This window comes from Mustela nigripes, chromosome 8 (assembly GCF_022355385.1).
Source record: "Mustela nigripes isolate SB6536 chromosome 8, MUSNIG.SB6536, whole genome shotgun sequence".
Taxonomy (NCBI): domain Eukaryota; kingdom Metazoa; phylum Chordata; class Mammalia; order Carnivora; family Mustelidae; genus Mustela; species Mustela nigripes.
Window position 1 is genome coordinate 68,341,269 of NC_081564.1, and position 23,751 is coordinate 68,365,019.

Sequence of the window (23,751 nt, forward strand, 5' to 3'; positions counted from 1 at the left end):
ATAAAAAACAGTTCAGCATAAGGTATAGTCTCCACTCCAGGTTTATCGCATTTATTCTTAGGCTGATGGCTTTTTCTTATTCCATGTGAGATCCTAAGGTTAGAAAAGTTACTTTAGTTTTGTGCATATTGGATGGATTCTTCATTAATACAATTTTCTGTATTTTGATTTCTTTTGAAAATAATTTACCTCACTGCTTTTACAAGTAAAATCTTTTGAGGAATTCAGTGGTCTCTTATTTTAATGATAACTTTATTAAGATATAATTCATGTACTCTAAAATTCACTCTTTTTTAAAATGTATAATTCAGTGGTTTTACTACAGTGGCAGAGTTGTGCAGCCATCACCACTATCTATTTTAGAACATTTCATTATCCCGAAAAGAACCTCCATACCCATTAGCAGTCATTTCTTGTTTCCTTCTCCCCTAGCCTCTGGCATCCACTGATCTATTTTTTTCTGTATGCATTTGCCTATAATGATAATTCATATAAATAGGATTATACAACATGTGGCCTTTTGTGACTGGCTTCCCCCCCCCATAAGATTTTATTTATTTATTAGAGAGAGACAAAGATGGAGCATGGTCATGGGGGAGGAGGCAGAGGGAGAGGGAGAAGCAGACTTCCCCCTGAGCAGGGAGTCTGACACAGGGCTCAATCCCAGGACCCTGAGATCATGACCTGAGCCATAGGCAGATGCTGAACTGACTGAGCCACCCAGGCACCCCATTGTGATGTACTGGCTTTATTCACTTAGCATGTTTTCCAGGTTCATTCATGTTATACCATGTATCAGTATTTCATTCTTTTTTATGACTGAATAATACTACATTGTATGGATATACTCATTTATGTAGTCATCAGTAAATGGACATTTGTATTGTACTTTTGGGCTATTATGAATGATACTGCCATGTACATTTACATATACTTTTTTGTGTGGACATAGGATTTCGGTAATCCTGGGTACAATTGCCAAGACTGGAATTCCTGGGTTATATAGTAACTCTGTTTAACATTTTGAGGAATTTTCAGACTACTTTTCAAAGTGACAATATTATTTTGGAGTCCCACGAGCAGTGGATATTGGTTCCATTTCTCCACTTCCTCACCAGTGCTTATTATTGTCTACTCTTTTGATTTATTTAATGTAGTGAATGTAAAGTAGTGTCTCCTTGTGGTTTTGATTTCCCTAATGAGTAATGATGTTTAAGTGTCTTTTATAGCTTATTGGCTATTCTTTGGAGAAATGGGTATTAAGTCCTTTGTCCATTTAAAAATTTGTATTTATCTTTTTATTGTTGTCAGTGGTCTTTAAAAAGATGGGTGTTTTTTAACTTATAAAGAGCATTTGTAACAGGTGATGGTAAATTTTTCATGTGAATTAGTGGTAGACTTTTAGGTTTAAGTAGTTGTTAAGTGCTGGTCTTCATTAGCAGTCATTTTAAAAAGTCTTGTTAAGATTTAACTTTAGGATGACTGGTTCAGTCCACAAGACCTGATTGAGCATGCTTATATAATAAGAAGAAGATTTAGATTTAATATTTTTTGGAATGTCAAAAACAGCACCATTTTAATTTATTTAAAACTGTAAGCACCAAATTTAAATTATATGCATCGAATCTTTGACTTAACGAGCATTTCCATCTTTTCCCTAGTAATTGAATCTACTTTGTGAAATGTGTTTTAATGTCTATGTCTCATTTTTTTTTTAGGTTTTCCCGAATACCACATGCCTAATAATTTTCCTTACGACATTAGCCATTGTTTTTCACTGCCTCCAAAAGATCAAAATTTCTCTGGAAATTGGAGACCTATTTGATTTAAAAGAAATAACTTTAACAAATGGACAATATGTCTATTACAAATACACCGACAAGTAACGATGCCTGTCTGAGCATTGTCCATAGTTTGATGTGCCATAGACAAGGCGGAGAGAGTGAAACATTTGCAAAAAGAGCAATTGAAAGTTTGGTAAAGAAGCTGAAAGAGAAAAAAGATGAATTGGATTCTTTAATAACAGCTATAACAACAAATGGAGCTCATCCTAGCAAATGTGTTACCATACAGAGAACATTGGATGGGAGGCTTCAGGTTAGTCTCGTATGAGAGTTTTTCTGTGTCTTTTGTAGTGGCAGATTAAAAAATTCTTGCTTCCTCTTAAGTTGCTATTAGATAATTTAATGTTTGCACCATCTCTTCAGATACTATACATCCTGCAGCAGTATGTGTTATGGGAATCTATGAAGAATATATTCTTCATATAACAAAGATACATCATAAAAGTTTTTTTTAATGTTCTAAGAAAAAAATTCATTGTAGAAAATTTGGAAAATAAAAATAAAAAGCAGAAGAAACCCCATACCTTTAGCACTTTGGTATTCATTTTTGTAGCTTTTTTCCTTCTTTTTTTGAAATTTTATGTACATTTAAAAAACTGAGTTATAATTGGCCCTTTTATAATTTGGAAGTCTGATATTGTATGCTTGGTACTTGTGTATGAAAAAGACTCAAACAATTCAAGCACATCTTGAAAACTCAAGGAGTTAAAAGCTTGTATTTTATAAATTTTTTAATCTTTCATTTTTATGGATTACATTTTTTCTTATAGAATTACATCATGTGTGTCCTGTGCTGAATATTTTTAAAGAAACATATAGAAATATGATGTCATTACGTTTAAAAATTTTATTTTTAGATTTTAGGAATGATTATTCAACAAACTCATACTTTTTTTGCATTTTAAAAGCCTGAGCATGGGTCTTAAAAAAATACCTTAGTTCATTAATGTTTCTCATTTATGAAATGGAGATTATAATACTGAGTTTGTAGGGTTGTAAGAATTAAATTGAGAACATATATAAAGTGCCTTATTTAATGTGTAATGTGTAATTGATGATCAATAAGTTGTCGTCTATCTTTCCTAGGTGGCAGGTCGGAAGGGATTTCCTCATGTAATCTATGCCCGTCTCTGGAGGTGGCCTGATCTTCACAAAAATGAACTCAAACATGTTAAATATTGTCAATATGCATTTGACTTAAAATGTGATAGTGTCTGTGTGAATCCATATCACTATGAACGAGTTGTATCACCTGGAATTGGTGAGTAGGCTTTGCTTTTATCCTCAGATGCACAAAAGGAAAAGATCTCAGTAGTGTTTTAATTTTTCTGCATTAAATTATAAATTTGGGTATAGATCAGGACTTCAACTAAGGTTAAAGAATCAGATATTTTTAATGACATATAAATATTTAAATTTGAACTTTAAAATAGTCTTGTATTTTTCTTTATTACTACATATACATTATAGTTCATATTCTTCCCATTGAGAACCATGTTTTTGAAAAATAAGATGGAAGACTTTATTGAATTGTTTATATACTATCAGATAGCATTTATACTAATCTTCTTGAATTGAAATGGCTCATGAAGTTTTGAATCTCTGAATTAAATTTACATTTTGTAATTTTAAATAAAATGGAAATATTTTCATGGTAATGATTAATATTTCATTTTCTTTTCCCCTTAAAAAAAATTAAGACCTCTCAGGATTAACACTGCAGAGTAATGGTAGGTAATCTGTTTCTTGTAACTTTCTGTTTTCTTTTATTCTGTCCCCTCTGTTTTTTATTGACCTAAAATTAGTTTGTGTGGGTGCTGGTAACATAAAATTTATAAGAAAAATACTTATTTGTTTGGAAATGTAAATTTTGGGGGAGCATGCATCAGTACTTAAAACTGGATTTCAATAGGCTGGTGGTTCTTTGGATTTGAACTACCGTTTATGCACTCAAGTGTTCTAAAAAATATGATACGGGAATATAAAACTATAAAGGAAAAGTTTTTTTTGAATTGGTAAAAACTGGCTGTTTTGGAAGAAAATCTCAGAGAGCCAATTTAAATGGGTATAAATACCTGTAATGTTTGGTAATTTGGGGTCATGTATAGCATGTCCTTTAGAAATATTAATATCCTATACTTACCTGGCAGGAGAAATATTAATATCCTAATTTTTCTTTGTTTCTCCCAAATTTATTTTTGTAAATGATAATTTTAAGTATGATTTAAAACTACATACATTAATTTTTTTTCAGTCTTGTTACATTTTGAGTAAATAAAACAAGGCTACTTTCACTTTCATCAATGATCCAATTCTGTTTTAAAAAGGAGTGTCTTTTGAGTTAGGGAAATGAACTCAGTAGCGGGGGGGTTTGTTTTTTAGTGTAATATTTGAGAACAGAGATCTCTTAAAACTTCAGTTTTGTTACTTAGAACATGTTAATGAACTAAAAGGTTTATAAGAAGTAATTAATTTGCAGAACAACTCTGATAAAGAACCACCATTACCTTAGAAAGGTGTGCACTTGTTCTGGAGGGAAATTAGTGTGTTGGCACTTCTTGTTGCAGAATCTTAGAGGTGAGTCAGAAATACCATCTGGCCTTAAACAAAATTTAGGAAGAGCATGAAAGTCTACTTGTTTTTATTGTCCACTTTTCTTCCATGTCACTGTATAAGAGAAAGACTATAATGTCTTTTGGTACTTGCTAAGGGTTAGATTTCTGAGAATAGTGGGTTGGTAATGTGGTAGTAGTCTGGGAAGGGTAGCTCTAAGATTGGTTAAATTCCTGCCTCTTTGCTACACAGATATTGATATTATGTCATTTATTTTCTTTGAAAGTAAATACCTTTTAGATCTTCACAATTCTCCATCCATGATTTTGGAAAATTATTCCTCAGTAGGAAGTAAGGATTGGGGGCTGGTAGTGATATCTGTATCAGAATCTCCTTAGTGGGAGTGGTTGTGAGGAGCCAATTTTGAAGACTCATCACCCCCCCCCCCCCATCCTAACATGCTGCTGTTATGAGTAGGGGTCTTTGGTTGGATCGTGATAGGCTCTTTTTATTGACTCTAAGGTTGCTTTAGCCTTGCAGATCCCCCTAGTGGTGGTTTTTTAAAAGACCGGCTTCAGTGGCTTATTTCTTCAGAAAACAATAGGTGTTTTTCACAGCCCCTTCTAGATTTGGACAGAGAAATAATACAAAGCCAGGTTAAAAAAAAAAAAAAAAAAAAGTTAAGAAAATGGGATAACTCCTTCACTTTTGAGTTGGAATCTTATGGTAATCATTTCCAGCCTATCACATATCTTTTGTGAAACTTTCCATGACCCCATCAGTCTGCATATTCATTTTAAGAAATATTTAATGAGCATATATTGCTTGGTAGTGTGCGGGACAATAGGGTAAAAGTAAGATGTGTTTTCTCCACTCAAGGTAGCTCATAGTTTAGTGGAGGAAAGATAGTAAATAAGACAGCAGTGGTAGCATCAGATAGTGCAGTGCTCTGTCTGCTGGTGGTGATGAAGAGCACTGACTTAGGGTGGGTCCAGTGGCTTCAGCTTTTGTGTCCCGGATACATTCCTTTACCCTTCATAGAACATTTTACAATTACATGTATGATTGCTCTAAAAGTATGGTTAAAGCATAACAGCTAACACTTGCTAAGTATACACTTTGTGTCTCATACTGAGCTGTATGAGTTAGAAGTATATTTCATCATTCTCATTATACCCCCACATGAAAGGTGGAATTTTACACACTTGATTAGATGAAGATCAAGATAGACAGCTAGGAGGAGCTGGATTAATATGTGCTCAATATTTGATATTTAAACAATAGAAAAATATTGTAGAAAAGTCTAAGTTCCATGAAGGCAGAGATTTTTCTTTTGCTAATTAATGTATTCCGGGTTCTAGAACAGTACCTGGAACATAGGTGCTCAATAAATATTTATTCAGTGAATGAATTTGTTGAATGCTAGTCCATAAAGAAAAATACTTAATAGTTGGGTATCTGTTATTCTGGACTTAAAAAATATATACTATATGTTTTTTAATTTTATTTTTTTGAATAGGCAATACATGGTCCATAAATCAAAATACTATAAAAAGGTATACAGTGAAAAGAAGTGCTCCCACCCCTGCCCCCATTCCCCCCTACCTCAGGTAATCACTTTTATTAGTTTCTGGTATTTCCTTCCAGGGTTTCTTTATGCAAAAATACATGTGTTATTTCCCTCCTTTCTTACATAAAAAGCATATTGTGCCCTTGTTCTGGACCTTGCTTTTTTTAATTAGAGTTTGTGATTTTTTTTTAAACATGCATGTGATCATAGTGTACAATAGTGTTTTGTAACCTACTTTTTTTCCCTTGGCAAAAGTATACTGCAGACATCTATCCTTGATCCTACAGTTTTACCTAAGGGACATGTTTTAAGTTATTTGACTGACGAGACTTATAGTCAGGTAGAAGTCTCACACTTACCTTTGGGGAAGGTTTAGTCAATATATTAGGCAAGAAAATATTATGAGGCATAGCTCTTTAAAAGTAGAATTTAGTCATTACGATTGCACATTAAGCTGAGAAGAGTCACCTGAAAAGCAAAAGTGATGAGTATCAAGTTGACCCACTATTTCCTCTTACCAATAGCTTTCTCCTTATGTACTAGCAATACCAATATCTTGGTAAAAAGATCTTTGTAATAACAAAAAACCCTAAAATGTCCAGGAATTACATAGGGATATCAGGATCTATATGAAGAAAATTATAGAACTTTGTTGACGAGTGTACTTAAAAAAAAAAAAAAAAGATTGGATAAATACAGTAATATCCACTTTGTGTCCCAAACAATTTTTTCTTTTATTTTTATAATTTGGCTAAGATTAGTGATAAGTGTTAGGGTCCAATTTTCTTACTGATGTATTGTGATATGTTAAGCATCCTTTTAGTTATCTTTTTGTTTCCCTAGGATTTTTTAAAGAAAAACTTTTTGCAAAATCTTCATGACTTTTTTTTAAAATTTATTTATTTGAGGGAGAGAGAGTGCATGTGCATGCATGCGTGGGTGGAGGATGGGGAGAAGGAGAGAGAATCTTAAGCAGATTCCGTGTTGAGTGTGGAGCTGCACACAGGGTTCTTATCTCACAACCCTAAGATCTCAACCTGAGCTGAAACCAAGAGTCGGACGCTCAACCAACTGTACCATCCAGGTGCCCCTTCATGACTTTTGATGTATGAAGAAGCCCCTAAGAGATTGTACATAGAAATTTGAAGAGTGGGTTATTCTTAGTGCTTTGAAATAGTCTCATTAAAAAAAAAAAAAAAAAAGGCCATGTTGGGCACTTGGTTAGCTTAGTCGGTAGATCATGTGACTTTTAATCTCAGGGTTGCAAGTTCAAGCCCCACGTTGGGCATGGTGCCTACTTTTAAAAAAGGGGGCCATGTAACAAATTGGTATTTATGTGTAATCAGTTTTTTCAAAAATTGACATAGGGAAAGACAAAGGGCTCCATATGTTGATTCTTTTTTTTTTTTTTAAAGATTTTATTTATTTATTTGACAGACAGACATCACAAGTAGGCAGAGAGGCAGGCAGAGAGAGAGAGAGGAGGAAGCAGGCTCTCTGTGAAGCGGACAGCCTAATGCAGGGCTCGATCCCAGGACTCTGGGATCATGACCTGAGCCGAAGGCAGAGGCTTTAACCCACTGAGCCACCCAGGCGCCCCATATGTTGATTCTTAATAGAAAAGAGAATGTCTTACTGTGGACTATTTATTGACTGTTATAAGAAGAGAATGTAGTATTGGAATTCAGTGGTTTATAAAATTCTGGGAGAGTCAGTTTAGAAGCAATGAAGAGTTGTTTGCTAAAGATAAAAAGCATACCCCAAAGCAATAGCCTAAAGCAAATAGGGAGGTTCTGGGCAGAGAATAGTTGACATCAATGCAGTTTGTTTTCTTTTCTTTCTTAAAACAAAGGCAACCATTCCCTGGTTTATTAAAGGAAAAGTGTTATGTTTTATCAGAGTTTAGGTTTGCTTATTAAGGTATAACCACATAGGTGAAAGATTTTGATTGAACTTTTTCACAACATGTATTTGTCAAAGATCATTATTTGATTTGGGTTTTCAGAAGGAAATTTCAGTTTGACTTACCATTTAGAATTTTTCTTTCTGGTTCTAACCCTATAGGGGACATTCAGTACTTTTCACTTTCAAAGCATGTCGCTTAACAGTACGTCTAAATCCTGGAACTGGATAGCTATCAGATCCCATTCATATTTCTACACTGTGAAATTAGCAAAAAGATATAGCCAAGTACCTGATCTCAGTTTTGTCTTCTCGCGGGTAAACATTTTCCCCAGCTGTTTACTTTTCACCTAACTCATGTATTTAAGATGGTTATTACTTCTAGGTTAGTCCAGAAACTAAGGAATACCTTTTGAGAACCATTGCTGGAAGTTGTTGAAATATAGTCTATAGTCTATAGTTTCAAATTTCAGGGGGTCAGTCAGGTTGATTGATAGAATATATCTGAGATACCTACTTCTAAATAAATATTTTTGCATATAAAGTATTCTTTTCAAATATGAAAGAAATTTGAGTTAGAGTTATTTATGTTGATTTTAGGTGTTGTCATATTACAAGATTTTTTTTTTTCTGGTAACTGAAGCTTATAAGGTTTTAAAATGTGTTTAATTTTTTATATAGCTCCACCAAGTATGTTGGTGAAGGACGAATATGTTCATGACTTTGAGGGACAGCCATCATTATCAACTGAAGGGCATTCAATTCAAACCATCCAGCATCCACCAAGTAATCGTGCCTCAACGGAGACGTACAGCACCCCAGCTCTGTTAGCTCCATCTGAGTCTAATGCTACCAGCACCACCAACTTTCCCAACATTCCTGTGGCTTCCACAAGTGAGTAGTAGAATCAAATGTAGTCCACAAGTTGATCTTACCCTATTTAATATTTGTATGTCATCATTATATCTACTTGGAGGAAAACTCCAAGTAAGTAAAAATTAAAAGCACTGTGGTATCTTTTATAGGGAAAAAGTATTAAATTGGTTTTTCAGTTGGTCCTGGAAAAAAACGGTATTTATAATTTACTTAAATTTTTTTATGTTGATGTACAGTCACTTGGAATATAAGTAATGACTTTGATTATAATACTGATTTAAGTTAGTGGTCTAATTTGTAATTACTATTACATGCAGAAGTAAGAATTGTCTTGCACTTTCAGATGTATTTTAGAGAAGCATTTAAGTAGTTAACAAGTAGTTTTGGACCAAGATGTTATAAAAATAATCTCTGTCAATTGAACTATACACTTTGCTTTAATCCGGGTTTCTGTTGTGCTGTATCTGGCAGAATATTACTTTGTAATAGTCATTTTCAGTTTTCCTTTGTACAAACTTAGAAAAAGGGATCTTGATCATGTTTGTAATATATATATTATATACAATAATATGTATATTATAATATGTATGTATAATATATAATATATATATCCTTCAAGATAGACATTAAGTATTTTAGTCTGTTTTGAAATAAAGCTAAATTCTAGGTACCTATGTATTATTATTTTTAACCAAGAAATCTTTTTCAAAAAGATTCTTCCCATGACAGAGATGCCATTGTCTTTGCCACATTGTAGAGGCAGAGGGCTATTAGGTTTATCTTTTCTTGGGGCCCGATCACGCAATAATGACTCCGTTCTATTAATATTGCTATAATTTTCACAGTACCGAAGTTTGCACAGTTTGCTCTTTGGCAATGGAGTTTTTTTTTTTTTAAACTAATTACAGAGCAGGGTCTTGGCCTATATATGGTGTTATTTGTACCTGGTTACTAAGGAGATTGTATCTAAGCCCACATCAGCAGTGGATTGTTGCTAGATCTGGACTAGTACTTTATTAGCAGCTACCAAAGGGAGCAGTATTCTATTTAGTTTAATATATGATCAGATTCAAAATAGAAATTTGATCTTTGGAATAAATAGAGGACTGATTTCTCTAATTAAGTTTATAAGTATGGTGTACCAAATATCCCCCCTCTAATTCATTTTACCTCTTCAAAGCAATATATTTTGGATTTGCTTTGTAAGATGACAGTCTCACCATAGACAACATATTCTAAGTGGAGTTTAGAGGTTAAGCACCTACTTTAGAACCTGGACCCTCTTAGCTACTTAGCGCTTCTCTTATCTAACCAATTTGGAAGTATAGTTGACAGAGCAGTCAGCGATGGAGAGTAAGAGAAAGCAAGCACATTCTAGCCACCCAAGCATGGATTAGTGAGAGTGCAGCCACTTACTTACTTACTTCTGTTGAGATTATCTGGAGATTGAATTTGCATGCCTTTTTTGATGCTTGCTAAAATGGTTTTAATTGTTCTATGCCCTGGAGTCAGGTCCTATTAAATACTTGAAAAAGTGGTATTTGTGAAATTCTGATGATTTTTCTTGGTTATTTTTTGGATATATTTTTCTAATTGAATAGATGATTATTTTTAGAATCTGTCACAAAATGTTCTTCTAGATCTCAAAACGTGTATTGATAGAATTAAAAGGAAAAAAACTGGACTAAAACAGGAATTGGAAGACTATTTCAAATGAGCTAGTATAATTTAGTTCTACTATTTAATTTCATCTTATATACTTGGAATTGTGTAATGGAAATATTCAGTAGAGATAGCCACAGTGGGCTATAGTCTGTGTTCATTTGGCACTTGAATATTTTCAGGTTTTCTTTCTAAATATCTGTAAATTAAAATAATCTCATTTCACCTGCATAGTGACACTTTTTGTAATTTAGCTAAGAGTCTCTGGCGTGCATAGTTGTTAAAAGCAAGAGTAAATGTAATTAACATTTAAAGATAACTTGGAAAAAATTGGGCGGATGTGTAGGGAGGGGGTTCCTAAAAACATCTTTAAAAGTAAATAATTTGGGGATTATTGCAGTAATCTCTTTAACTTTTAATTTTATAATCCTCACCATAAGGAAATGTGATTTGCAGAGAGGAGAAAAGTGTTCCTTTTCCTTGGTACTTTGAGTAATGGTGTCATTTCCTTTCTTCTATCTATATTCCCATTTGGATGAGAAAGTGATTCCAGTGATAGGTAACAATTATGAAATTTCAGTGCTTTCCAAATGCAATAAACAATTGACTTAATTAATGCTTGCTTTAAGAAATCAAACTTTTTCCACTAAAAAAAAAAAAAAAAGCAAGCCTTAAAAATGTAGATTGTTGGGTATACCTGGCTGGTTTGGTCGGTGGAGCATGGAACTCTTCATTCATCTCAGGGTGGTGGGTTTGAGCCTCACTTTGGGGGCAGAAATTACTTTAAAAAATAAAAAATAAAATCTTAAAAAAAAAAGTAGGTCAGTAAGCAATACCGTAGAATGGTTTTGAATAGAACAGAAACCAGACAAATCTTGCTCCTCTTGGTATATTACGTATAGAATAGGTAGCTAATTTCCTGTCAATCCAGGAAGATGATAGTGTTCTTGGAAGGAGGTGATTTTTGATTTTTTAAAGTACATGAAAAAATTTCAAAGTAGACTTATAGTTTGTTGTTGTGGTTTTTGTTTTTATGTTTTTGTTTTTCTTTTCTTTTTTCTTTTTTTTACTAGCAGTGCTCTGTTGATTGAACAGTGGAGCTTGACCTTTTCTAAACTTCACCTTACCCATCACATTCCATTTAAAATATTTGCCTGCTCTGCTTTTCTTTTATCAAACTCTGCATTTTGCCATTACCAGTACCAGTGCTGATAATAATGAATTTCCAGTTTTCAACAAACTTTCTTGAGTTTGGACTTTCGGAGTCCTAATCAGAAAGGTCCAGAGCTACATGGCATGGCCAGGGATGAGCTGATGTACTTCTGAAGTTATTATGATAGGCTAGACATATAGTGGGATTTTGCTGGCATTTGAAAAATATTTATAAAGGAAAAATCCTCTGAAATTAGCTAGACATTACTTAAGGTAGAACAGTTTTGGACATTTTCAAGTTAAGGTTTGCCTTCATAGATAACTTTAGGGTTTGTTATTTGATAGACCATGGACGAGTTCCATTTTTTGCCCATCTTTATAGTTGTGATTCTCAGATATAATTTGTCCTTCATTTACTGTATAAAAACATAGGATTGCATCGATCAATGTACCGTATTAATGTCTTCTTGTTCCTCTAGGTCAGCCTGCCAGTATACTGGCGGGCAGCCATAGTGAAGGATTGTTGCAGATAGCTTCAGGGCCTCAGCCAGGACAGCAGCAGAATGGATTTACTGGTCAGCCAGCTACTTACCATCATAGTATGTACATGCTTTTTAAAATCTTTTAAGTAGTTGAGAAAAAATAGGCAGACTTTCTAAAAGCAAATTAATCCATGTGGGCCTTAATTTTTAGACAGCACTACCACCTGGACTGGAAGTAGGAGCGCACCATACACACCTAATTTGCCTCACCACCAAAACGGCCATCTTCAGCACCACCCGCCTATGCCGCCCCATCCCGGACATTACTGTAAGCTCTCGTTTTTGTTGTAAGGGCCTTTTCTTTTTTGAGAATTGGTTTCCTTTCTATTTTTTTTTTTTTAATGGTTTTGCATCTTTTATTCATCTTACAATTTAGTTTCATTAAATGACTACTGCTTTTTCAGCATTTTTGGTAAACAGTGTTTACTTTTTATAGTTTTGTTATCATACCTTTGTTTTAGAGGAGTGATGTTTACTAAATACATTTATTTCTCTGTTGCTGATGTTTCATTAACACCACATTGATTTCCATTCATTTGTTTGTTTGCTTTTTATATGTTCTTAGATCTCATGTATACCTGTATATCCACCCTAAGTGGATTGAAACTCCTTGAGTGTCAAGATCTCAAGGTACTCATCATCATACTATTCAGCATACTGTAGACACTTAGATGTTGAATCTGTCATTACTCTGTGCAGTCTTGTTTGGGAAGGAGACTCTACTTATAATCATAGCTTGTAGTTTCAGGCAGAAGAGGAACATTGTTCATCTGGCTTAGTGAAGTCAAGAGCATACATTTTTCTTATGTATTAAATTCCTTTTCCTCCGTTATAAGAGTAATATTACCAAAGAAAACTTGAAGTTACAGAAAAGTGTAAATAAGAAAATAAAAATTACCCAGAGTGCTCCTATCTAGAGATACCTACTTCTAAAATTTTGTCATATTTTTTCTTCCAGTCATATAAATGGGTCTCTATACACTTGGGAGGGAAAATATCATACTGTGTATATATTGTTGTATCCTTCTTATTTTCAATTATGTTACTGTTTTTCCATCTTAGTCTACTTTTTTATGGCTGCCTGGCTCAGCATAGTGGTTAAGGTGCTGAGCTTGGACCCCTTAACTGACTGTGTGACCATTGGCAGGTTATATAATCCTCACTAACTAAGCCTTAAGGGTAACAACAGTATCCATCTCAAGGAATGTTGTAAGAAGTAAATGTAATACTTGTGAAGTGTTTAGCAGGATGTTTTAACACTTAATGATCTCTTAAATATCTTAGCTACTGTTCCATTATGTAAATATCCTTAATTTAATAAACCTTAAACACTTGTTTTCAGAATGGACCTACAATTTGAATTATTATTATATATTACGTTGTAAATTATAGTCTATCATGTTACATGAATAATTCATTTATAATTTACATTAAGTTTTCCATGTACAATTATTGTAAATTGCTAATAGCACTTGGCACATAGCATTAAAGTGTTAGCTCTTAACTATCCACAAAAGTAACTCGAGTATTTGCTTATTATAAAGTAATCTAAACAAAGCTTTTAAATTTTTAGATATTGCATAAGCTTGATTTAAACAACTCCTGAGGTACAGTAGTTATATTTAAGCAAGGTTTATTAAAAGTTTTAGCATTGGAAAACTTTTAATAAATAAAAATGGGATTTTTGTCTTTTCTTTAGGGCCAGTTCACAATGAGCTTGCATTCCAGCCTCCCATTTCCAATCATCCTGGTAAGTGCATTTCAACATTGATTCCCTATATTTAGATTTTCTTTATAGTAATTAAAACACACACACACACAAACATACACATGTTTTAGTATAATTACAGAGTAATCTAACTTTTTAGATAAGTATAATACTCCTTATATCACATTAACTAATCAGCAGTTCATGAGTAGCTGATATAGTCACACATAGGGTGTCCATATTTGATTCTTTTTAACTGTCTGAAAGAAAAGACAAGAACTGTTTTTTTTTTTTTTTCAGCTAAAATATGAAGTAACAAAATGCTGGTTTTAGCATTGAATACATAAATATGCAGCAGAAGAAAACTAGGTTTCAAAATAGAACAGCTGTAAAACTGTAGCTTAAAAAGCCAGGGAAGAATCTGAAGTAGATGCTGAAAATAAAAATAATTCACTGTGTCTGTTTCAGAAGATAGATTCAGGAATTTTTGGTTAATTGGAGTTTTTAGAAACTTTTTGATTAAATAATCTTCAAAAGAGTAAATAACTAAATTGATTTCCTCAGTTCAGAGTTTGAATATATCTTTTTAAACTATAGAAGTATAACAGAAAACTTAAATAAAATACTGGGGGCTTCTTAGCATACATACAGGATTTTGATTTGTTTTCCTCTATCCTTTCATACATTTTTCCCTTAGCTTAAAAAGTTGGAAATATGTAATTTCCACTCATCACTTAATTTTCCCCCCTAATTAAAAATAATTGGTTTTATTTTGAAGAATTTCAAACATACATCAAATATCAGATGCCCCCTCCCCCTAATATACTCATTCCTCAGTTTCAGCTGTTATCAGCTATGTTTCATTCATACCCTCACCTATTATTTTGAAGGAAATCCTATAAAATTGTTTTGTGTATAAATATATGAACGTGTATTTCTAATAAAAATTTTTTAAAAGCATAGCTCCAGTAGGCATAATGATCAGTTTAAAGGATAACTTACAGTTCTTCAAATAGGTCTACATAATTTTCTTAAACAGTGTTCTGTTTTTTTTTATGTTCTAATTTTTCTTCCAGATGTTAGAAAAACCCCAAACCATTGAGGGTAAGATTTTCAAGCTTGTGACTCTTCTCATATTTCAGTTTAAGAGATTTAAAGAGTTTCTGAATCAAAAGGCTAAATTGCTTTACAGCGACCGTATCAGAATGTGAGAACCAGTTTTACCATGCTCACTAGTATAGGTGTGATAGTTTGGTATACTTTTTGTTGATTTAGGAGGCAAATAATAATTTGTTTTGATTAGAAGAAAAATGCTATGGGTGGGGCAGAAATACTTTTACCATACATGATTAGTAGTTAATTCTCTTTAGTAGATTTTCTTCATGTTATTTGCATATTTATTGTAACTTTAAACATTTTGGACGATTAAGGAGCCTTGCCTTTTTATAAACATTTTTACTGAGAAATACCATATACAGAAAAGTATATAAAACAACTGTTATGAATAGTCTCATGAATAACATTGAGCCAACACCTAGGTAACCACCATCCAGATTGAAAATTAAAATTTGCCACACCCCTAGAAAAGTTCCTATCCCATTTTCATTCAAAAACTTTCCTGCTCCTTACCAGAGATAAGCACTATTCTGCTTTTTGTGGATACTATTTTTTTTTCTCTTTGAAAGTGGTGAATGCATCACCCGTCTAGTTTAGTAGATTAGTTTTACTTGTTTTTGAAATCATATAAATAAAGTCGTTGTATCAAAATTTTAATTTGTTGTGAATAGACATTGTGGTAAGGGGAAAATCTAGAGTCATAAGAATAAGAATTTTTTCTGGCTTCAAGACAGCATCATTGGGTGTCGTGGTTCCTGGGACTTTGGGGGGCCTCAGTGTCCATATAGATTAGTGGAGCGTGGTGCGCAGGAGGGACGATAACCAGAGCTCAGGAGAAAGACCCGCCCTGAATGAGATGGTGAGGTGAGGTTGGAAATGGTGGCATTTAGCTGGTTATTTGGACTCAATTTGGATTCAGCAGTTGCTTTTGGCTTCTTGATAGATTTTTTTATTCTTCTCATGGTAGAACTGATGTTGAGATCTGACAGCTCCTAGTGGTTAGGGAATAGCATTAACTAGTTATAAGGATACACATTTGGAACACCCCACATTGGCATTAAAGCTTTTGTCTGTGAGTAGAATAGGAAGTGACTTAAAGGTGGGAATGATCCTGAAGGGTCTCTGAGTGGTTTTGCGAAGGGATTAGCTCCGTGCATACATCTTTAGTGCAATCAACTGATTGGAACTCAGTTGCCTGTGAACTCTTTGGCTATGAATACTTACAAGTCCCAGAGGAGTTTTACCTCACAACTGTTTTCTTCATTTCTTCTCTTGTACTGTTAAGAGGATATTTAACTGGTCTCCTTATTGGGAGAGCTTCTAGTCATAGTTTAATCTCTATTCTTACTCAGTATTTCTTTCGAAATTTGAATCTAATTACTTCTCTGCTAAAGAATTTGCATCATTTCCCCTACTTATTGCTTGGCCAAAAGGTCTAAATTCCTTAACTGGGCATATATACTTACAGTCTCTGATATATAATCCTGATCCTGGTATCTGTGTGCTTTCCTAGCCTTGTCTCTTTATGCTTTAATCATCCTGAAGCACTTACTCAAGCTTGCTCAGCTTTATCATTCCTCTATGCAAAAAAAATCTGTCTGATGGTCTTTCACTCTATATTAGTTACTTGTTCTGAAATAGAGTACTCCCCAAACTTAGCTGATTAAACCAGTAATAACAGTCCCTTATCTTAGTTCCTGTGGGTCAGGGATTTGGGAATGGCTTGGTTGGTTTGCTCTGGACTTAGAGTTGTATGAGGTTGCAGTCAAGATGTCGGCTTGGGCTGTTGTCACCTGATAGATTTTCTGGGACTAGAGGATTCACTTTTGTGGTGGTTTACTCACATAGCTGGTAATTCAGTGTTATTGTCTGCAGGAAACTCCATTTCTCTCTGTGTGGACCTCTCTGTAGAACTTCTTGAGTGTCTTCACTCAAGATAGCTAACTTCCCCCAGAGTCAGTGATGAAGAGAAGGCAAGACAGAGCCTTTGGGTCTTTTAAGACTTAGCCTCAAAAGTCACATCATAATTTCTGTAAGATCTTATTTTGTGGGCAGGGGATGGCACAAAGATGTGAATATCAGGAAATGAGAATCATTAAGGGCCATCTTGATGCCCACCTATGTACTCCTAAAGTCCTACATGTGGCAAACTATTTAAGATCTAGCTGGCATATACTACTGTTGGGAAGCCTTTCTTAATCCCTGGGTCCCCTTCTATCTAGTACTTTTAATTCTTTTTTTTTTTTTTTTTTAAGATTTTATTTATTTATTTGACAGAGAAAGTGAGAGAACACAAGCAGGGGGAGCAGCAGAGGGAGAGGGAGAAGCAGGCTCCCTGCTGAGCAGGGAACCCCATGTGGGGCTCTATCCCAGGACCCTGGGATTATGACCTGAGCGAAACCAACTGAACCAGGCAACCCTCTAGTATTTTTAATTCTATTAAATTATTGTTAGTTTAAAACTCTGCAATCCTGTTTCATAAAGGAATAGAAAACAAAGTTAATACTTGTTTAGGTGTCTGGTTAATACAGCCCCTTAAGGTCTGATTAAGAAATGCTAAAATGGTCTACCACAGACCATTTAGATGGGAAATAACCATATACTATGTAACTATATTACATACAGTTGAAATACTGAAATACCATCAATATATAGTGAATCTATTTTGAGAAATGATTTTTGAAGATAGTTACATAGATGATTTCAGAAATGAGGTAATATAAATTGTAAAAAAGGAAAATAATTATTATTGGTCATTACCTTGGTGTTAAGGATTTCAGTTAGGCCATATACTTGGTGATATTTATATTTTGATAACTAAGTTGAAAAAAATTTTTGGAAAAAGTTAATCATTTTATTTCCTTTTTATGAACTAACTCTGTTTTTGCTTTTTCATAAAGCTGAGATGTATTCATTGAATTAAATATTGATTACAAATTAAAGTGAAGAGTTTCCTCAGTGTCTTTGAGGTTGTTTTGGTAATTCACGAATGAATTCAAATCCGCAGATTTCTACATTCAGGTTATATTCTAGTACTTAGGAACTCTCTACGACTATTCAAGAGACGTGTTGATAAAAGATTTTCATAGGGTATCTTACTCAGATCTAAATAATAAAAGAAATAATTCATAATGAATCTCTTGAGTACTGTAAATCAAGTTTTTAACTTCTTGAATGATTTTATTTCAGAAATTGAAGACAATGCCTTGGAGACTGTATTTTTCAGTGTAATTGTGTTTATAATACATTTCCCCATTAGAAAAAATTTTTAAGCTAAGTTCTTATATTGCCAAAAAAAAAAAAAAGAAAATCATGTTGTTAACTCAGGTTTTTAAAAACCTTTTCTCTGGCCAGTGATGAGCAAGCAGTCCATAGGCTTCATGAGACCAGCTCAACTTCACTAATTCAGCAACAAGAAGCTAAAAATATCAGCAAGCACATTAACAGTCCCATTCTCTTTCATATGACTTCGGACATTAAGAAAGCCCTCTCTGAACTGAGTAATTTCATCCTGCTATTAATACTGGTTTTGAGAAGCTGCAGGCTTGTCACTTAATATGGCATTTGGTCCTTGGAGCAAAAGAACAAAGAGAGATCTAGAAAGTCTTAATGAGTGTTTCCTATTACCTTCTCCTGTTTAAAAAAAAGTTTCTTCCTGACTGTTTAGCAAATTGAGAGTGGAGTAGAGGTTTTTCACATGGTATATTGTATCACAGCACTGTCAAGTTTTCTGGAACCCACTTAGAGAGTACTTCTAGTTCTCTGTCTTCTCAGACAGTAACTCCCTTCCTCTTGCCTTTTTAGGGCTTAATCTCTTAAAAGATGGTTGTTTTTTCATCCCTGGTCTAGGGTGTGCAATTCTGATGCCACTTTCTGTTAACTTCAAGTTTCTTAAAACTCTTCATCTCAGTACTAACAGGTCAGCTCATTCAGAGATGCAACTTTATGTAACCGTTTAGGCAAGCACACAGAAACCCCTTTGGTGACTGGAAAATAATAAAGGTTTAAGTGGAGTTGCAGATGTTACAATTCATGATGATTAAAGTATATTTTTTCATATTTAAACAGAGAGATAATATAACTCTGTTTTTCTCTCGAGACTCTCATGGAAAAAGATTGTTCACCATGGCACTTTACTTCTGGATAATGTTCTTCAGTATGAACTAGGAAATGCATGTACCTTGGACCTTATTTTTTATCCAGCATTATGAACATTCATGACTTCAGGGCATTGTTTTTAACAGAATTTACTGTTTGGATTGTCTAAAGACCCCTTTAAATGCTCTTACTGTTTTTTGCTTCTAGAATGTTGGGTAATTGTTATCTTGTCTTAGATAATCTCTTTAGTTTTGGCTTAAACTAATATAAATATATCTGCCAGTCATGTTTGCTGAAGCTTTTTGTTCATAACATAATGGATGTCTTTAATTCACAATAACTTCATAAAAATTTCAGAGCTAGTTTTTTTTTTAAGAAGGGACTTCAGTATATCACTACTTTTTCATGTTTTAATGATAACCAAACATATTTAAAATAAATGTTAAGTATTTGTGATTAGTTGATTTCATCTCTGTAGCAGAACATTTGAATTGCTGTTTTTGAATCACCATTTTCATGTGGTTGGTTTTATTAATTCTTCATTGAAAACCCTTTCTTACTTGACAACATTTTGAAAAGCAATTAAATACATAGCTTTTACAAGATTTTTTTTAAAAGATTTTATTTATTTATCAGAGAAAGAACACAAGTGGGAGGAGGGGCAGAAGGAGAGGCACAACAGACTCCTTACTGAGCAAGGAGCCAGAAGGACTTGGCAGGACTCCATGCCGGGACCCTAAGGTCATGACTGGAGAGTCAGACACTTAACTGACTGAACCATGTAGGCACCCCAGATTTTACAAGATTTTTTTTTTTTAAGTTCTTATTTATTTATTTTTGTCATAGAGAGAACACAAACAGGGGGAGTGGTAGGCAGAGGGAGAAGCAGGTCCCTGCTGAGCAAGGAGCCTGCTATGGGACTTGATTCCAGGACCCTCGGATCATGACCTGAGCTGAAGGCAGATGCTCAACTGACAGAGCCACACAGGCGCCCCTACAGGATTTTTAAAATATATTTTAAGTATCAGTCATACTTAATTTTAAGATATTTTAGAAGTTTGAAAGATCTACTTGTCATTTTAAGTATCTACAGATTGTTGAAAGTTTTATTGCTGCAAATTCTAGTTTAGTCAAAGTTCATAAAGGGCACATTGAGATGCAGATAAGTAATTGGTTTGTCAGCAGAAAACTTTATTCTCTAACAAGTGGCACTGGCCTTTTCTCCCCTTAAATATGCCAAATTCATTTTTACTCCAGGGCCTTTGCATTTATTTTCTTTTTGAAGTGTTCTGTTCACAGTCTTTATATAAATACAAGGTCTTTCAAATTTCACCTTTTCAGATAGGATGTACCTCTGCCATCTAGTCTAAAGGATTCTTTCCAATCATTTTCTATCCCATACCCCATTTTATTTTCTTCACAGTGTTTATCATTATTGGAGTCATCTTATTTATTTATTTCCTTATTTGTCTGCCTTTGTGTCACCATGAGAATAGGGACAGTAGCTGTCTTATTTACTGCTGTGTATGTTGTGCCTAGAATAATTCCTATGGACTTTCTGTGTATCTGTTAAATTAGTTAAAAAAGGAAAACCAAATAATTTCCATGTATGTTATCTCTATGTAATAATATTTGTATTCAAATGAGAATTAGAAATACTTGGTTGACTCTATTTGCAAACCATACCAGATAGTAGTGCCTTTCCCCATCCAGTCATTCCAAGTTATTTGTCATTTATTGTTGTTCAAATGAATACACTAAATACATCTGCAAAGTCAAAATTGTAGTAGTTAACATGAATTGACTTCACTAAAAATACAGATAGGAAAAATGACCTTTCACCCAAGAGACAGTTGAGAATCCTGCTCACAGCAACTGTATAGTGGAGTGTAATTAATCTTGACTCTAGTCTGGGATGGTTGACTTGCTTATGCCCTTTCTCTGAATTAGGGATCTATAAAAGTATGTCATCAATTGATGTTGCTCAAAAACACTTACCTGGAATATGTCTTAGAGTCAGTGTGTTTAAATAAAAAAAAAGTTCAGACTATATAGAGAAAACATGTACAGTCAAATGAAACATGGTGATAAAATATTTTAGAATCTGATTACTTCTGTTCTTTAAGTTCCTAGTTGGCTGAGTCCTTTGAGGTAAGAACCATTAAAAAATGACTAGAGTTTCAAGAATGCTCAGGTACTGAGCTGAAAAATGGAAGACATGGAAGTGTCTACTTTTTAATGGATTATCATTTTGATCAAATTCTTTTGGGTGCTTTTCATGTGCCTTTCCCCTTCCTTCATGCTTTCTTTTAGGAAAAGCTTTGTCTTAGGGAATGAACATGAATGCCTTATATCTATCTTACATGGGTAGGTGTTCTCTCCTGTTTACCTCTTGTAGCTCCTGAGTATTGGTGTTCCATTGCTTACTTTGAAATGGATGTTCAAGTAGGAGAGACATTTAAGGTTCCTTCAAGCTGCCCTATTGTTACTGTTGATGGATATGTGGACCCTTCTGGAGGAGATCGCTTTTGCTTGGGTCAACTCTCCAATGTTCACAGGACAGAAGCCATTGAGAGAGCAAGGTATTGTTGAGTGTTTAGTTAGTTATTTTAAAACTTGAACATGGTACCTTGTCATTTATTCAAAGTTACATTTTTCTGTGTACATTTATAAGATTTTTGAATGTAGATAAAGTCATCTTGAAAATTCAGAATTCATAAGCATTGCATTGTAATTACAGATGTTATTTAAAATATGACTAAAATGGCCTTTTAAGTTAGTGGTGTTTTTATATTTTGAATAGTAATAGACCTTTTGGTATCCAGTTTGAAACCAATTTGTTTATTTTCTCTTATCATATTATTTCTATAAGTCTTTTGAGAGGAAATGTAAAATGAGGACATGTTTCTGCAAGTATTATCTATAATGTTGGAAAAATAAAAATAGGAAAATGGTTAAGTAAATTTTTATGAACTTTCATTTTTTTATGTATTAAAGTGTTAATTGAAAGTTTATATAGCAAATGTAAAGGCTTAACATGAAATATTACAGGAAAATATGCATAGTTTTCAGTATTATAAGATCTCAGATCTTTAAGGACATTTGTGTGTGCTTAAGTACATAATCATAGCTCTATCACTAGCTATGTGACTTTGGCAAATTACTTACTCTCTAAGCCAGTACTGTCTGATAGAATTTTCTGTGATGAAGGAAACAGTTTATATCTGTGCTGTTCACTGCAGTAGCCACCCCCCACATAAAATATGGCTGTTGAGCACTTAAAATATGACTCATGTGATTAACTGAATTCTGTAATTTAAATGAGCACTTGTAGCTAGTAGCTGTTGATTTGGGCAGTGTAGCTATAAGCTTTTATATGTCTTAGTTTCATCATTTATAAAATGGGAATAATAGTATTTACCTTACTAAATTTTGAAGGTTAAGTGAGAATTTATATTAAATATTTGGTACATAGTAAGCATTATATATATGTTCATCATTATTTTTTATGAGTGAGATATTAAAAAAGGAAGTACACAAAAATGTTAACAATGGGTATCTTTCAGTAATGGTGTTATATAACATCTTTTATTTAAAAAAATATATTTGGTATGCTGTATAATCTGAACTAAAACTTACCTTTAAATACTTCCAAAACAAAATGTAATTTCCTTTTTCTTTCTAAGGTTGCACATAGGCAAAGGTGTGCAGTTGGAATGTAAAGGTGAAGGTGATGTTTGGGTCAGGTGCCTTAGCGACCATGCAGTCTTTGTGCAGAGTTACTACTTAGACAGAGAAGCTGGGCGTGCACCTGGAGATGCTGTTCATAAGATCTACCCAAGTGCATACATAAAGGTTAGTTGCAGTTTTACTCAAACATTTTAGACTTAGAAAGCTCTATTTGTTGTTTAAAAAATTGAGATGGAGGTGGGAGGAGAAGAAAAATATCTTTTTAATGTGTTAAATAATCAGAAATTATGTTTGTGTATAAAACACATTTCCTGGGGCATATATTGACGTGATTGGCTATATCTAGTTTTATGGTTGTATTCATGCCCTAATGTTTTATTAATAAATTTGTTAAATGTTTTAGAGTAATACACAGGCTCTTGAAAATTTTGAGTGGAATCTTCAAGTTTGTATTCCTTTGATACATAATAGGTAAAAATCAGACTCTAGAAATTTATCTTAGCCAGTCTTCAGGATTGTACAGAGGAGAATTCTAAAATTAATAACTTTTCAAAGTAAGAACGTGAGAAATGAAAAATTCTTCAATACCAATTTTTAAATGTTATTTTGTACACTAAGTGAGTTTTATTTGTTATCATTTTGTATATTAAATCTCATGTGTTTATCATTCATTCAGCTCATTTCAATTTTAATTTATAACATACACTGCTTTTGAAAGAAAGGTAGTTGGGTTTAGAAAGCCTAAATGTATTTTTAATTTCAGATTTTTTACAGTTATTCTAAGCATCTTCATTTTGGCCATTGTAAAATAGTGAAATTAACTGCAACTCATCACTTATTCCCAGGAAATTACTTAGTGTACAAATAATATAATCATTTGATGGCCTCACAACAACAAACTCTCATTTTTAGTTACTGCCATTCAGTTAAAGAATACAGGGATCTTCTTTTTAAAACAACTTTGAAATATATCAAGTATGAAAAAAAATAACAAACCCTCATGTACTCACCATCCAGCTTCAGCAGTCATCAGCATTG

General features: G+C 33.5%; 1 protein-coding gene across 3 annotated transcripts in view; it reads left to right on the forward strand.

Moving 5' to 3' along the window:
• SMAD4 (SMAD family member 4) overlaps positions 1-23,751 on the forward strand; it is a 57,239-nt gene that overhangs the window by 16,625 nt on the left and 16,863 nt on the right. For 2 of the 3 annotated variants that reach the window (XR_009406010.1, XM_059409691.1), the window contains exons 2-10: positions 1,719-2,097; positions 2,931-3,105; positions 3,545-3,574; positions 8,551-8,763; positions 12,039-12,158; positions 12,253-12,369; positions 13,801-13,851; positions 21,422-21,605; positions 22,710-22,878. Coding sequence is in view for 2 of the 3 variants with exons in the window: in XM_059409691.1 (XP_059265674.1) it covers positions 1,849-2,097; positions 2,931-3,105; positions 3,545-3,574; positions 8,551-8,763; positions 12,039-12,158; positions 12,253-12,369; positions 13,801-13,851; positions 21,422-21,605; positions 22,710-22,878 (1,308 nt within the window). In the remaining variant the exon portion in view is untranslated. The remainder of the gene's footprint in view (positions 1-1,718; positions 2,098-2,930; positions 3,106-3,544; positions 3,575-8,550; positions 8,764-12,038; positions 12,159-12,252; positions 12,370-13,800; positions 13,852-21,421; positions 21,606-22,709; positions 22,879-23,751) is intronic. The other variant, XM_059409692.1, reaches the window with a different exon arrangement.